The 14542-nt window shown below is 39.0% G+C and overlaps 1 protein-coding gene across 1 annotated transcript; it reads left to right on the forward strand.

Annotated features, from left to right (window-relative positions):
* The first annotated feature begins 690 nt into the window (after positions 1-690).
* On the forward strand, positions 691-8700 carry LOC121352106 (sulfotransferase 6B1-like). The gene is made up of 6 exons (XM_041464758.1): positions 691-835; positions 1639-1823; positions 2864-2990; positions 5160-5254; positions 6253-6439; positions 8582-8700. The coding sequence occupies exons 1-6, from the start codon at positions 691-693 to the stop codon at positions 8698-8700; spliced, it is 858 nt and encodes a 285-aa protein (XP_041320692.1).
* Positions 8701-14542: the final 5842 nt, after the last annotated feature.

Below are 14542 nucleotides of genomic sequence, written 5' to 3' on the forward strand. Positions count from 1 at the left end.
GTCACAAAACACAAGGGATGAAAAGCAACATTAAATATCTATATAATACATCTATTTAAATATCTATTTTCATTTTGGGATTTTTGTTGCTTATACTCTTCTTATAGAGACATATAACATCTTAAAAAATGATTGTGCCTCACAAGATTCAAGCACTTTGAATTAATTTGCATTTTTGAAATTTCAAGCTGTTGTATAGTTGATAAAATGAAACAAACAAAAAAATTTCATTCACATGAAATAAGACTGTTTCTCTAATAATAAACATTATTTTAAGATGCAGCTTTTTCTTGGAAGGTAAGAATATTTTCCAACAAAATATAACTTATAGATGAACCATATTAAGCATATTTTAATGTAATGTTAATTGTCATTATTTTTCACAATTCCATTTTGACCATTACTTCATTTCTTTATCTGGAGAGCCAATAAATGACAAATGGGATGCATTTCTCATGACTCATTTTGATTATTTATTAAGTTAGCTCTAATATTTCAGTTGCCTTTATCAACTACCTGAAAAAAAAAAAAATCAATATCTGATAGGGCATTGCAGTAAAGTATATAAGCATGAGGTTTGTGCTGCTCAGTCTCAATTTATCACTTCCAGCCACCTGACTAAGAAGTGACATTTAAATCTTCCTCCTGTCCCTGTTATCTGATTTGCAGGAATCCAAGACTTAAGCAACCATGTCCAGCTCCGGCAAGACAGAGCTCCTACACACATTTAAGGGGATTCCCTTTACCACCAGATCTTCTCCAGAGCTTTTAAAATCCTTGGATAGTTTTGATGCTAGAGAAGATGATGTCCTTTTGGTTTCCTATCCCAAATCTGGTAAGTTCTGGTTTTCAATGTTAATTGCAAGAAGTTTTGATTTTGTTTTTGATGTTCTCTGCTTAAACTACTTGGGAAATGTCTGTGTGAAAGAAACAGGAAAGGATGTTTAAGTATGTGAATGTATTATTCTGTCAGTAAATGTTCATATTACAAGAAATATGGGTCATTTCCCAACATTTTGATTCTGTAGAAAACAATCTCAGGTGTTTTCATGGAAAACAAATATATATTCCTTACCTGTAAGCAAAATCTGTATTTGAAAGATTTTCTTGGGGACTTTCTACATTCAATTATGAGCAAGTCAAGAATTGTATGAAGTTATTTGAATGCCTCTTGGCTGTAGATTTGTTAATTTCTTATCCTCTCTCCACCCACCTCTCTTGGACAGAGGAGCATACACCCAGGGGGAGCTCAATCAATACTTTCAGAAATATACAGACTCACGTTATTGTAAGAAAAAAAAAACCCAAACAAACATGTTATTCTAAAATAATTTATAAAAACAATATAGCCACCTGTCAGCTGACAGCAGTTTGTATAATGGGATGGTTTTGGTACCAAAAGTAATGCTTGTCTCAGAGTTACATTGTAATTCATATATAGCCCTATTTTTTTTCAGTGTTTATATATTTGGAGCCAATGGGATTATTTAGTCATGCAAAGTTTCTTGAATTTGTAGGATTAGAAATATAACTTGTTCACTAGCAAGGTGTTTCCGTATGAAAATGCATGTTTCAGTAATAAATATTCATCCTTTTTTTGTTTGTTTGTTTTGTTTACTTAAAATTCCTCTTCTGTAGGCACTCACTGGCTTGCAGGAGTTATAACAAAGCTTTACAATACTCAAGTCACAATAACATCTCCCATTGAATTTGGAGACATTTCCCGACTGGAGGAGCTGGATAAACTCTCATCAAAGAGAATCATCCCAACACACTTAGACTACAACATGTTGCCTCCAAATTTTAAGAATAAGAAATGCAAGGTAAGACAGAAATTATATCAAAGCAGTAAAATATGTAGAAAGTCTACTAGGAATCTATTTTGTCCTGTTGATCCTTAATAATTTTTGAATGATTCACAGTTTTTAGAATTGTTTTGCTGTGAATTTTGGAGACACAGCTGACCACCAGTTGAAGGCAGCAAGAGAGACTGGGGACTGGGTTCAGCTGCTGCCCCACTGCTCCCACCCCACTGCTCCCATGGGGTGATTTTTACACCAGGCACCACACAAAATAGGACATCAACATCTTTAGATCAGAAGTCTTTCATTAGTAATTGGGGTGTTCTCATGACCTCATTTCCAACTCTCAGAAAATCTTGGCTACTTACAGGCTCCTCTGGGATTAAAGGTACTCTGACCCTCCTGCTGGAGCTTTCTGAAGAGCCCATAATGGTATTGGGCAAACAGAGGAGAAATGAGATGAGGGAGGCAGATTCAGAACACAGTTTTGAGTTCATAGAATCACAGAATCACCTGGATTGGAAGAGACCTTAAAGATCATCTTGTTGATGAGCAGGGACAGTGACTAAACCAGTTCCTCCCATGCTAATGTGGGAGATTTAAAAAATAAGCTCTAGGTCTCAGATTTTATATTCAAAGTCAAAAATTTCAGGATTGCTCAGATCCAGACTTTTGGGACAAAGCTGATTTGAATGAAAGGCCAAAATTTACATTTTGCAGCTGTCCTTTGAATGTTAATTAGTAAATGCTTTCATATGTGAGATATATGAGATTATATACTGACTCAAGGTTAAAGTTAGCACAGGCTCTTTCATAAAACATAAATATTACCCAGCCAGGGCAAACACACCTCTGTCCACATGGATTTGTTTACTAATCACTATAGACTCCTTGCTAAGAAGAGATTTCTAATTTAATGGCATGGTCACCAAAGGAGAAATCCTAAAGGAAAGGGTTTAGACACTGCAAACTGCCTATGACAATGCTCTATTTACATCCAGAGCTCCTCTAAAATAAAGGGAGGATATTATCATTAATAACTACATCTTCTTCATTTACAGATGATTTACATCAGCAGAAATCCAAAAGACACTGCAGTTTCCATGTTTCATTACTACAGAGATAACCCAAACCTTCCCACTGTAGACAGCTGGACTGCTTTCTTTGACATGTTCTTAAAAGGCAACGGTAAGGATAAATGTTTTCTCTTTGCAGTTCACATTAGTTTGTTATGCACAGAAAGACTTAAGAAATTTGAACTGTGTGAAAACTCCTTATTGAACTCCTTATTCATATGGGGTTGGTGGGGATAAATCCTAATGCCAAGCTAAACAAGAGCAAATAATAGGATGCTCTCTTCAGCCCTGCAAGGAGTCATTCTGAGAAGCAGCTGCATCATTCCAGCACAGCTCTTTGCAGGTTTTTGCTGCTCTTTGTTGCCCTGGGCGAGCAGGGCCATGGCTGATGACAGAGCATGTGAGGGGACTGTAGCAGCCTGCAGGGACAGTTGCGACTGTAGGTCTGGTGTCTTCTCCAGGCTGGGAGGCAGCCCTGGGCAGCCCAAAAAGGAGTCTGAACATGTTCCTAAAGCCCTTCTGCACACACTCTCCCTGATGTGCTGTCTCAGAAATGGGGTCCAAAGACCAAGGACAAGAGGGAGATATTTTAGGAGTGGTGGGATGGCAGCCGGCAACAGGACCTTGTTCATGTTGTCCTCTCCCATATTTAGTGTTTTATTACTCCTTTGACGACATGTGTCACCACAGTGATGATAACAGCAATAATGATTAATCACCTTGAAAACCCCAAAAGAAAAGTGTTGTTGCAGTCATCACGGACTCACATCAGAACTCCAGGAGTCAATTTGTTTACTGCCTCCTTGAGGCTTTGGCTCAGATGTGGTGTTCTGAGTCCAGAGCAGCCCTAAGGCACATGCTTCAGTGATTTGCAGGATCTTGGCTTATTTGGTATGAACTCTGAACGTAGAATAGTGAAAAAAAAGGAAAGAGGCTTCTATCCAAGGCCAGGCTGAATGGGGCTCTGAGCAACCTGCTCTGGTGGAAGGTGTCCCTGCCCATGGCAGGGGAGTTGGAACTAAATTATTTTTAAGGTCCCTTCCAATCTGAAGCATTCTGTGCTTCAATGACTAAATTTTAAGAGTATCTCCTATTTCCCCATAAATTATTAGCCATCTTCTGTTTTCTGAGTGCTTATGAGAAATTTAGGTAAGAGGTGATGTGGAGGGAAAGGTGGTAATTTTTTGCTCCTAGTAGAAACATTTCAAGGTTGTGCTCCTTGATCCAAATCCTGCAGTACTCTTGCAAATATCAGTTCAAAACAAGGGTTAGGCCACACCGGGACAACTGTAATGAATTCCCTGGAGTCTCCAAGTCTCTTCTGAAGTCACCAGGACTGTGCTATCACTGACCACGTCCCCAGAGTAGGTGGCCAGGGGAGCAGGGTTTAATTGCACACTGTGGAGCACACATGCCTTGCACTTAGAAACTGCTTTGTGTGCTGGAGATGGCTGCAGACTGGAGCATTCAGCTTAATTGTAGCTATTAATTGTAATTTATACTTAATTACAACTCACAGTTTGTGACCAAAATGATGCCCATTACAAGATTAGAATTTTCTGGTTGTGGTGGTTACAAAGCAAAGTCACAGTTCTGGAGAATGCTTGCTGAGCTTTCTCTGTTTAGGCCTCTTCTCATTGCCCTGCAAGAGGTTTTCATCTTGCCTTTGAAATTGAGAGGTCAGAATTTTGGTTTTTAAAAGAAAGATGAAATTTAGCTGTGTTCCCATGGCTCAGCAAATGGAGCATTCAGACAAAAGAAATCGGCTACAAACTCTTCTATCTGTGTCACTGGCTGAATGAGGCATTTGCATGAGTTCTTTAAGTAATTCTTCTTCAGCATTTAAAAATTATACACATTCCCTTCTGCTGGGATGAAAGAGAGGTAACAACTGTGTGCTCCATTTGCCAGCCTGCTCATTTCATCTCCTGCTGAGGTGATCAAATCTCTGTGACCACAGACATGCAGTCAGTCATCTGAGATGTTCACATCTTGTTAGGCCGGTACATTTTACTTCATTACTGGCCTTTCCTTAGACCTGGAGCCTGCTTCCACTACAGAATCATATCTCAGAATAGTATCTGGTATGAAAACAAATTCCAACAAGAATGGAAAACTCTTTGGAAATTACTTTTGTAAATTTGCATCACTTGACACAAAGAGCTGCCTGTGTTTTAGTGCATTACAGATACAAATTATTCCCCTAAATGTGTGAGGTAGCATCACAGTTATTTATGAATAAAGGTTTTCTGGATCTCTTTTACATGGGTTTTCCTTTCAGTTGTCTGTGGATCCTGGTTTGATCATTTCCTAAGCTGGGAAGAACATGAAGATGAGAAAAACATCCTCTTTTTGTTCTATGAAGACATGAAGAAGGTAAATATACTCTCTGCTCTTGGTGCAAATAGTCATTACTTGCAAATGAGCATCATTAAAACATCAAAGAGGAAGTCATAAGGAAAAAGGAGAAAGAAGGAAAATGTGAATATGTATCTTTGGGCATATTTTTTATTTGCATGGAATTTAGTGTTAACTAATTTGGATTACACAAGCTATATAAATATGAAATCTTGTGAGAGTTGCATTTCTTAGATGCAGGAATGGGACTCAGACATTTTTCCTCAAGCTCAGGCAGAGTTTTATGTTCCCCTTTTTTGTCCTATGGAAAGACCAACCAAGGTCATTTATTGAGGATCACACATTAATTTGCTATGTTTGACATTTCAGATGCAATTTTCAAAAAGTGATGTAAGACAACAGAACTACTCACATTTGGGACTTGTATTCCCAATAAAAAAGAAAATTAGAGGCTGGATGGTGAGGGAAAAACTTCACTATTCTTAAAAAAGAGAAAGTAAAATATCAACATACCTTAGCTTTCAGAGAATGAATTTTCAGGTGAAGAGAAAGCATTTTCTAGTGTCTTTATGAAAATAGGTTTGTTCATTTTTTGGGGGAAAAAAATTCAACTACTAGGAATATAAACAAGCCATTTTGGACGCTGAGTCACTTGTTAGATCTCTAGATACATCACGTCCAATGAAATAAGCTACTTGGAGCTGGGCTTTGAGTAGTCTTCTATTTCCAGGGAAATAATTCTGAGAGACAGGAGAACATTTTATCTGAAGTGGGAGATAAAATTGACAATGTGACTGTGTGTGATATGACATACTCTGTATTTATTAATTTCTGTGAGTATGGCTAAGAGGGGAAGCAGGTTTACTGTACCTTCATCTGCACAATCCAATGCTTTGCTTGAAAGCAAATAAATGTGTGACAAACTCATTTTGTAATAAAAGGGATCATTTTCAAATCAGCTAAAAATCTGATAATCAGCCCAGAAACATAAAAGCTGTATTTTTCTTATACCTCAGGATCTCCCTAAGGTTGTAAAGAAAATTACTCTGTTCCTGAGTTTAAATGTCAGTGACAATGATATCCAAGACATCTGCAAGAAGTCCTCGTTCTCAGAGATGAAGAATGACACAGAAAAGGAGAACAGCGATCCCAGTCACACCGTGTGTGCTCTGACATCCAACAGGAAGCTGATTTTCCGAAAAGGTAAAGTCTTTTGTGCCTAACACGGGAGAAGCAGTGGGAATCCAGACAAAGACTGCAGTGCAGGTCTTTCCTGGAGTCTTTGGGTCAGCCCTGGGAGGTGATGACAAGATTCTTTGATCTGAAGCCCTCTTAAAAATCACTTCCTACCTTTTCTGGCTGCAAATTCAGACTTGTACTAGAGAAGGACAGAGGAGTCTGAACTATAGCCTGACCAATATTGCTCTGTGGGAGCTGTTGAGCCAAAAGGCAAGCTCACCCAGCAATATTCTTTATCTGCCTTTTTTTTTAATCTAGAAGTTGACCACCTCAGTGTTTTACAATATGTCTCTCTGATATCACCTGCCAAGGTCACTTAGTTGACTAGAATAAGAAAGAGCCAGACACATTCCTTCTGAATGAGACTGCTCTTATCACCCCTTATCTTACTGAAATATTCCTGAAGAAGGAATATGCTGACGACAACAACAACAACAAAAGAATGGTCATAGGTAACTTCCAAACCCTGGAAAATTTTCCACAGTTCTTATCTCAGATGTGATTTTAAAATACCCTCAGGAGCTGTTTTCTTGCTCCTGGCATTTCAGAAGCTTCCACAGGTTTGGATAACAAGTCAATCAAACCCACCATTTTTTAAAAATTATTTTGATTTAGTTAATTTTTGAACAACAATTGACAGTTTAAAGCTAAGAGTTGTTTCAGTTAATAAACAGAGAAATGTTACCTTCCGTTAATTCACAATGGTTTTACCAGTCAGCAGAAACAAATGAAAACATACAATCTGTCAATAAAGAAGAAACAACAAAAAAAAGAGATGCATTTTTCTCAGTCAGTGAGCTTTGATAGATATGATGAAAATGTTGAAAAATCCCAAGATTTTCACTTCCAAGTAGTAAGTGGTTCCTATGCTAATCCCAGATGTTTAGATAGTTTTAACCAGTTTACAGAAGAATTATATGTATATATTATGCTTCGGGCTCTCTTTTCCTGTCCTTTAGGACTGAATGCTATTTTAGTCAGAAAATGAGATTATTATGTTAGTCAGGTTTGGGATGCAGAGTCTTTAGAGCATGCACATGGGGGGAAACTGTAAGCATTGTCTCATAAAAATGCATCAGTTTACAGAACAATTTCCTTTTTGCTTGGACTGGGTAACAGTTGAAACACTTTTCTGATCACCAGTGTCCACGGCCACCCAGAAGTATTCAACTGCCCACTTAAGTGGATGAGATGGACATCTCATCCATAAAAATTCTAGAGATTAGGAGCAGGTGTAAAGGTGGGATTAATTTGTCAGGCCATTCTGGGCTACTTTTCTAGGAATCTTTTTTTGTCAGTGCCTTTTGGGCTACCACTCATTTAATAAGTTTAGATGGTGACTAAAATTTCCTGTAAAGGTCCCTTCCCACCCAGACTGTTTTATGAATCTATAAATTTTTAGACTATTTACAAGACTGTCTAGTAGAGAGAGTCTTTACAAGGGCCTGGGGTGACAGGACAAGGGGGAATGGCTTCACACTGACAGAGAGGAGGTTTAGATTGGATATGGGGAAGAAATTCCTCCCTGTGAGGGTGGGGAGGCCCTGGCACAGGTTGCTCAGAGAAGATGTGGCTGCCCCTGGATCCCTGGCAGTGTCCAAGGTCAGGATGGATGAGGCTCTGAGCAACCTGGGATAATGGAAGGCATCTCTGCCCACAGCAGGGGGATGGAAACGGATGATCTATAAGGTCTTTTCCAACCCAAACCACTCTGTGATTCTACAATTTCTTCTACTGTCTGTGAAAAAAACCCAGGCAGAGACCTTTAATTACATTCAACTAAGGCGTGGCAAGATGTCCCTCTGCCCAGATCATCAGGAGCTCTAAGTCCACCTTGGAAAGCTGCTGTTCTTCCTCCACCACTTGTGTTGCTGGCACTAATCAGCTCTGAGGATGATGGTTCATCAACCTTCATGGATATGATCCAGATCTTTCCACCAGAGTCTCATCAGAACAATTCTGAACCTGACCTACCACAGTGACCATGATTAAGTATATATTAATATCTGTGCCAACTGCAACATTAACAAAACTAGGCTGCTTTAAAATAATTTTCTGCTCCACATATTGTTCACTTCACTGTTCGTTCTGTTCTTGCTTTCTTAGGTGCTGTTGGTGATTGGAAGAACTACTTCACTCCAAAGCAGAATATTAGGTTTCAGGAGATATTTAATGAGAAAATGAAACTCAGCAAGATGGCAGATAGTTTCATCTATGAGTGCTGAGTCTCTGTGAAGAACAATATCCAGTTATCAACAAGCATCCACAGACTAGTTGGTGGGAAGCTCTGAATGGGTGCTCCCATCAGTTTATAATGCTTCCAAGAGGAAGGATTATAAACATGGGTTCTTGAGAATAGGAAAGTTCTGACACAGTGCCAGAGCTCAGCTCAGTTCTCAGAGGGCAGGTGTACATGGTTTCACAGAGTCAGGTGTCAGACCTTGGTTTGACAACCAAATCTACTTCATAATTTATTTATTTTCTTTGTTCCAAGGCGATATGAACAGACTTCATAAACCTGAATAAGGAATTTTACCCAAGATAATATGAAGAGAAAAACAAAAAACAAACTTGCAAGGAACTGAATGTATAAGAAATCTAAAAACACATAATAAGAAAATTACCAAAAATTTGACCCCAGACTTGTTCCTTCTGTGACACACCATGACTTGGAAGTGCCTATCTTATTGGACATTGCTATTGATAATTAAGTTGAAAAGTGCAGCATTTGAAGATCTGAAGTCTGTTTACCAAAGTGTTTCTTTTTTCTTTTCTTTTCTAACAGTGTATAGTTCTTTGATGTAACTTATTTCTGGATTAGGTACCAGAGAGTCTTTGTGTCTTAAAATGCAACTGATACAAATCCAAATAAACTTCAGCACCACATGTTGAGCAACCGTAAATGTGTTTATTTTCCATTTGATTTTCTTCCTGCAAAATTCCCGTTTCCAGTGTTTTGATGAGAACTATTTTATTTCCCACCCCTTGAGCAACGAAACCAAACCACAAATCAGAGACAGCTTAATCCAAACGGCACTTATTTATTTACTCTGCCCTGATAAAACAGATTTTCCAAGAATCAGCTGTCTGTGTCCACATCCCAGGGAGTGTTTTACCCCCCCACACAGTTCCAAGGCAGAACACAGTTCCTGTGTGTGAGAGAAGCTCCTCTTCTGGGTGTGTTTTTCCTGAGGTACAGAAACAACCTGGTTTCATCAACACTCATCTCCCTCTAGCCACACACTTCACAATTGCCAGGCAGCCATTTCATTTCATACCTGCTTTGTGCAAGCGGGCATCAACACCTACTGATTTTGCGCCTGCATAAAGACACAGAAGTTATGGTGCTGAGGAGAGTGGGAGAAAAGTCTGTGTGCAGTCCTTTGCCATTTACCAATTCAATACAACCTGAGGGAGGTGATGCCCTGCTCTATACAAATAACCATTTGATGTGTTACTTTCGTCTTCTGACATGAAAATCACTCACTCTTCCCTCAAAATGCCACTGTTGCCCTCCTTTCAAGTGTCATTCTTCCACTATTAATAAGTGGCAAGAGATCAGCTAATGAAAATCACTGAACATTTTACTTAGAGACTTGTTTTTTTCTGGCCCTTTGAGTATGGGAAAAAAGCCAGAGGGTCATTGCGGAAATGAGGTTTGCAAGTGAGTTTAGCTGCACTAAGACTGCTGTAAGAGCAGCGTTTGCACCACACATTGTATGCACACACAAAAAGGATTGTTTATATCACATCATACTTACAACATGGAACTGTGTGTGAAGGGACAGGATGAGGACTTGCCTTGTGGATCAAGGTAAGCTTGGTAAACTACTCAAACTTACCCATCTGCCAGGGAGGCAACAGTGTGCTGCTCAAAGTTCAGTTAGCTCCCTAGCTGCTTCAGGGGGATGAGGAATGGATCAGTTTACAGCATGGTCTACTGGCTAAATAAAGGATTTACATAGATTAAAATTAACAAAAAAAAAAAAAAAAAAAAAAAAAAAAAAAAAACACTAATTTCTCTTTGGAGAATAAAAAAAGGTTCAGCAGGGCTTAATCAGAGCTAGGCCATGTGCATCTGTGCTATCCAACCTCTGACACCAATGACAGCAGCCTGGCTGGAGTAGCCTGAGCTCCCTTGCTGCTCAGCAGGGGCAGCAGTACAGAGGCACTGCAGGGCAGTGGTCCAGTTTGCTCTCCAGATTGCCATGCACTGCCTGCAAGTTTACCCCAAAATCCCCTGAAAACCTCTTGACTTCCATAATAAATCAAACATGTGCTTTGTTTGAACAAAGTGCTTCAAGTGTTGATAAACTGATGTGGCAAGCCAAGACCAGGGCCTGTGTGAGTTATCAGAACTACTGCCCATCAAATCTGTTCGGACTCCAGGCGGAGATAAGTGTAGCTCCTTGAGGTCCTTTAAGAGGCAGCATTCAGAGAATGGAATTGATCCAAAGGTAGATCATGATAAATATATTCAGGAAAACTTAAAGTTCATTAAGTGACATGAATGGGAGTGTTTTATATTTGTCTAAATCGGGTAAAGGGCCATGAGGGGAATGAGGAAAAGCTGAGGCCACTTGGGTCTGTTCGGCCGGAGGAGACTGAGGGGAGACCTCACTGCAGTTACAGCACCCTTGTGAAGGAAGAGGAGGGGCAGGCCGTGATCTCTGCTCTGTGTGACCAGGGACAGGACCCAGGGAACAGCTGGAGCTGGGTCAGGCGAGGGTTAGGGTGGATATCAGGAAAAGGTTCTTCCCCCAGAGGGTGCTGGCACTGCCCAGGCTCCCCAGGGATGGTCACGGCCCCAAGGCTGCCAGAGCTCCGGGAGCATTTGGACAGTGCTCTCAGGGATGCACAGGGTGGGATTGTTGGGGGGTCTGTGCATGGCCAGGAGCTGCACTCCTGATCCTGAGGGGTCTCTTCTAACTCAGCTTATTCTGTGATTCTGAGGTACTTCATCCCATTTTCAAGCTTTTTAGACTAAGCTTTACCTAATGAATAGAAACACTTCTGCTGGGCCTAGCTGCCCAGAAGGATCAGTGGGTGGTGACCAATCCCCTCTCAACTTGAGTCTGAACTGCTGTGGACAAAGTGTAACCAGGAAAAAAAAAGGTGGGACAGTAAAAACAAAATCCTACATGGATTACTACTACTGTACTAGCCATAAACAGGCTACTGTACCTACTGTACTAGCCATAAACAGGTGTCAGATTCATGAAACACATGGCCCAAGCCTGTTTTAAGTATTCTAAGGTTCATTAAATGTCTGTAACCCATGTCCAGCTTTGGAAATCCATGAGCTGCAAATGTGCTGAGGCCACAGGAAAACTCGAAAGCACCACTAAATACAACATGGTAAATTTATATTCCCCAGGCATATTGTTTTTGGTCACTGCTAGCTTCTTCAGTGGCCTTTCCATGGCTTCCCATCCTTAATTTTACAAATATTTTAACACAACTCCCTTCAGTCCAAAGTGGAGAATGCTCCTTCCAAAGTGAAGAAATCTGGTTTGGCTACTGCTGCGACTGAACATGATTCCTGTCTTACATCATCCATTTTATCCTCCTACACTTATTCCCTTTGGAATGCTACAGCCTTTTCAACACAAAATAAACAAAACATGCAGTATTCAAGATACACACAAACCACTGAATTATACAGGGCATTAATTATTTTTAACTTATTTGTTATATATTCTTTTTCTAAAAATTTCTGCTTTTTCAACTGCTAGCACACACTTCAAACCACTAGATACTTTTTTGAATTATAATTTCTCTGTGAAAATGGATATTTTAACACTTACATTAGGATTGTTTTTCAGTTAAGCTCAGCTTATTTTATATATACCTCCTCAGTTTCACCAGACCCTCTCTTTACTAGCCTGAATAATTTGGTACCACTACCTTCATATTGCTCACTGCTCATTGTCTTTCATGCCTCCCCCACAGAAGGGGGAACGCTGTATTAAACCAGAGCCACATCCATAAACATATCTTGAACAGAAAGGGGGATACACCAATCTGTCCCAGAACAAGAGAGAGAGAAACAAACCCACCATCCAAAGATTTTTCAGACAAGTGTATTACTGGTAAGTTTTTCTAACCCACTTATGCGTCAGGTTCACACATAATGGTGTTTTTCTTCTGTACAGCATTACTGCTCTTGTAATGGTAACAATTAGGATGATTGGTCCTGCTGGGTGGAATTAGACTAATTTAGACTTATTTCTGCAAAAAGTAAGTAGTGTTTTAAGACCAAACTAACAGGAAAAAAAATTAAAATCAAAAACCTTCCACCACATAGGCTCTGGAAAAACTAGTTACCTAAAATGTGTGATCAAGGTTTCAAAGTCTTAGAAACTTGAAATCAGCAAGTATTAAAACATATCTCTGACTTCAAAAGGCTGAGATGTATGTGATTCATATTGATTTGAAATTACTTAAGGTCAGAACTTATTGCATGACCGAACAGGAACTGGAGAGGAAGATAAACTGAATAGGAGAAAAAGCAGATAAAAATAAATTATGAGAGTCAGAAGTGGGTGAAGGTGTGAAGAATTAATTTGGGCATTAAATCTGTCCACCTTTGCCATCACAAATCATTTGTGTGGTGCATGAACTCGGGAGTGTATGATTTGCAGTACAGAAACTCACCACAAGCCAGCCCATAACCGTTCTCTACTTAAAAGACTAAAGAAAGCTGTTTATTTAAAATTTGAGGTAATCAGCTACTTTTTCATAATAGCTTATTACAAATATTTACATAGTTTCCTGTTTTTCCATTTCACATAATCATGACAGAACAGCCCACATTACTTAAGATCTTTGAAATACCCTCGGTTAATGGAAGCAAAAAAACAAGAGCTCACATGGCCAAAAGATGATCTCAAAATTACCCCTAACAAACTAACCAGACTAACAAAACTGACCATTGAAATATACTCTGAATGAGTAATACCCCTCTAATCAAAGGCAATTGTGGTGTCACATGTACTGGAATAGGCCTTGGAAAAATATTCAACACATTTAAACTTTCCTGGGACTTGGATTTCACTTCTAAGGTGACACAGTTACCCTCACAGTCTCTGCCTCTCTGACCCCTAAATCCTTCATATGATTGAGGCTCTTCTATAAAAGCAAGAGTAATTAAGGCATCCCTCTTCCTACCCTATAATTAGACTTTCCACTACAGTGTGGACAATACAAATCTGAACCTTTCAGGACGCAGATCCTGCATATCCCATATCTTTTTTTGGCAAACAGTCTCTAGAGCTCTTTTATCCTTCATATTCTTTCCAATGTAAGATTATACCATGTTCTTCTAAACAAGAATTCATCAAAGTGAAAACACTGATGTCAAAAATGTTGCTCTCCTCTTGTCAAAGTCCATGGGATTTATCCAGCACAGAACCCTAAAACGTGACTGAGACACGTAAATTTAGGTGACTTAGAACTGGTTACTACAATAAACAATTTATCTGTTAAGTGTAGATAGGCAGTAAATAATTTCAGTTCAACATTTTGCTTTGTGAAAGGAAGTAAACACAAAGTTTATCAGAGGCCAGTATACCAGGTGATATACTGGGAGTATAACTATTTATACAATGCAATATTTAGCTGAGAAACAAAATAAAATATACAAGCCACTACCTCTCTTGTAATTGCCAGTGTACCATGGGTATTTTTATTTTTTAGCATAACCCAAACCAGAACTTAACTCTGATATATACTATTGTATTTGTAATGTACATTACAAATCCTATTTTCAATAAATGCAAGCATGTAAACCAGTTTTAACATGCTAAAAGTAGTCTCTATATATATTTTATATAAACCCATATCAACTATAGTTTGGTTTTTTCTTAACAGCAGCTGCTTTTCCATACAATAAACTTAAAGACTTTTATTTGGCTTTAACTCTTTTGAGGTTGCAATATAGTCTTCATAGAAAGAAACTGAGTTTCTGCAAAGAACTCAAAGACAATGGGAAATTTAACTCCAAATTTGGCAAAATATTAATTTAGGCACTTCAATAAAACCAAAAATAAACAGATTCCAAGATCG

This window comes from Pyrgilauda ruficollis, unplaced genomic scaffold (genome assembly GCF_017590135.1).
Source record: "Pyrgilauda ruficollis isolate IOZ18807 unplaced genomic scaffold, ASM1759013v1 scaffold183, whole genome shotgun sequence".
Classification (NCBI taxonomy): Eukaryota; Metazoa; Chordata; class Aves; order Passeriformes; family Passeridae; genus Pyrgilauda; species Pyrgilauda ruficollis.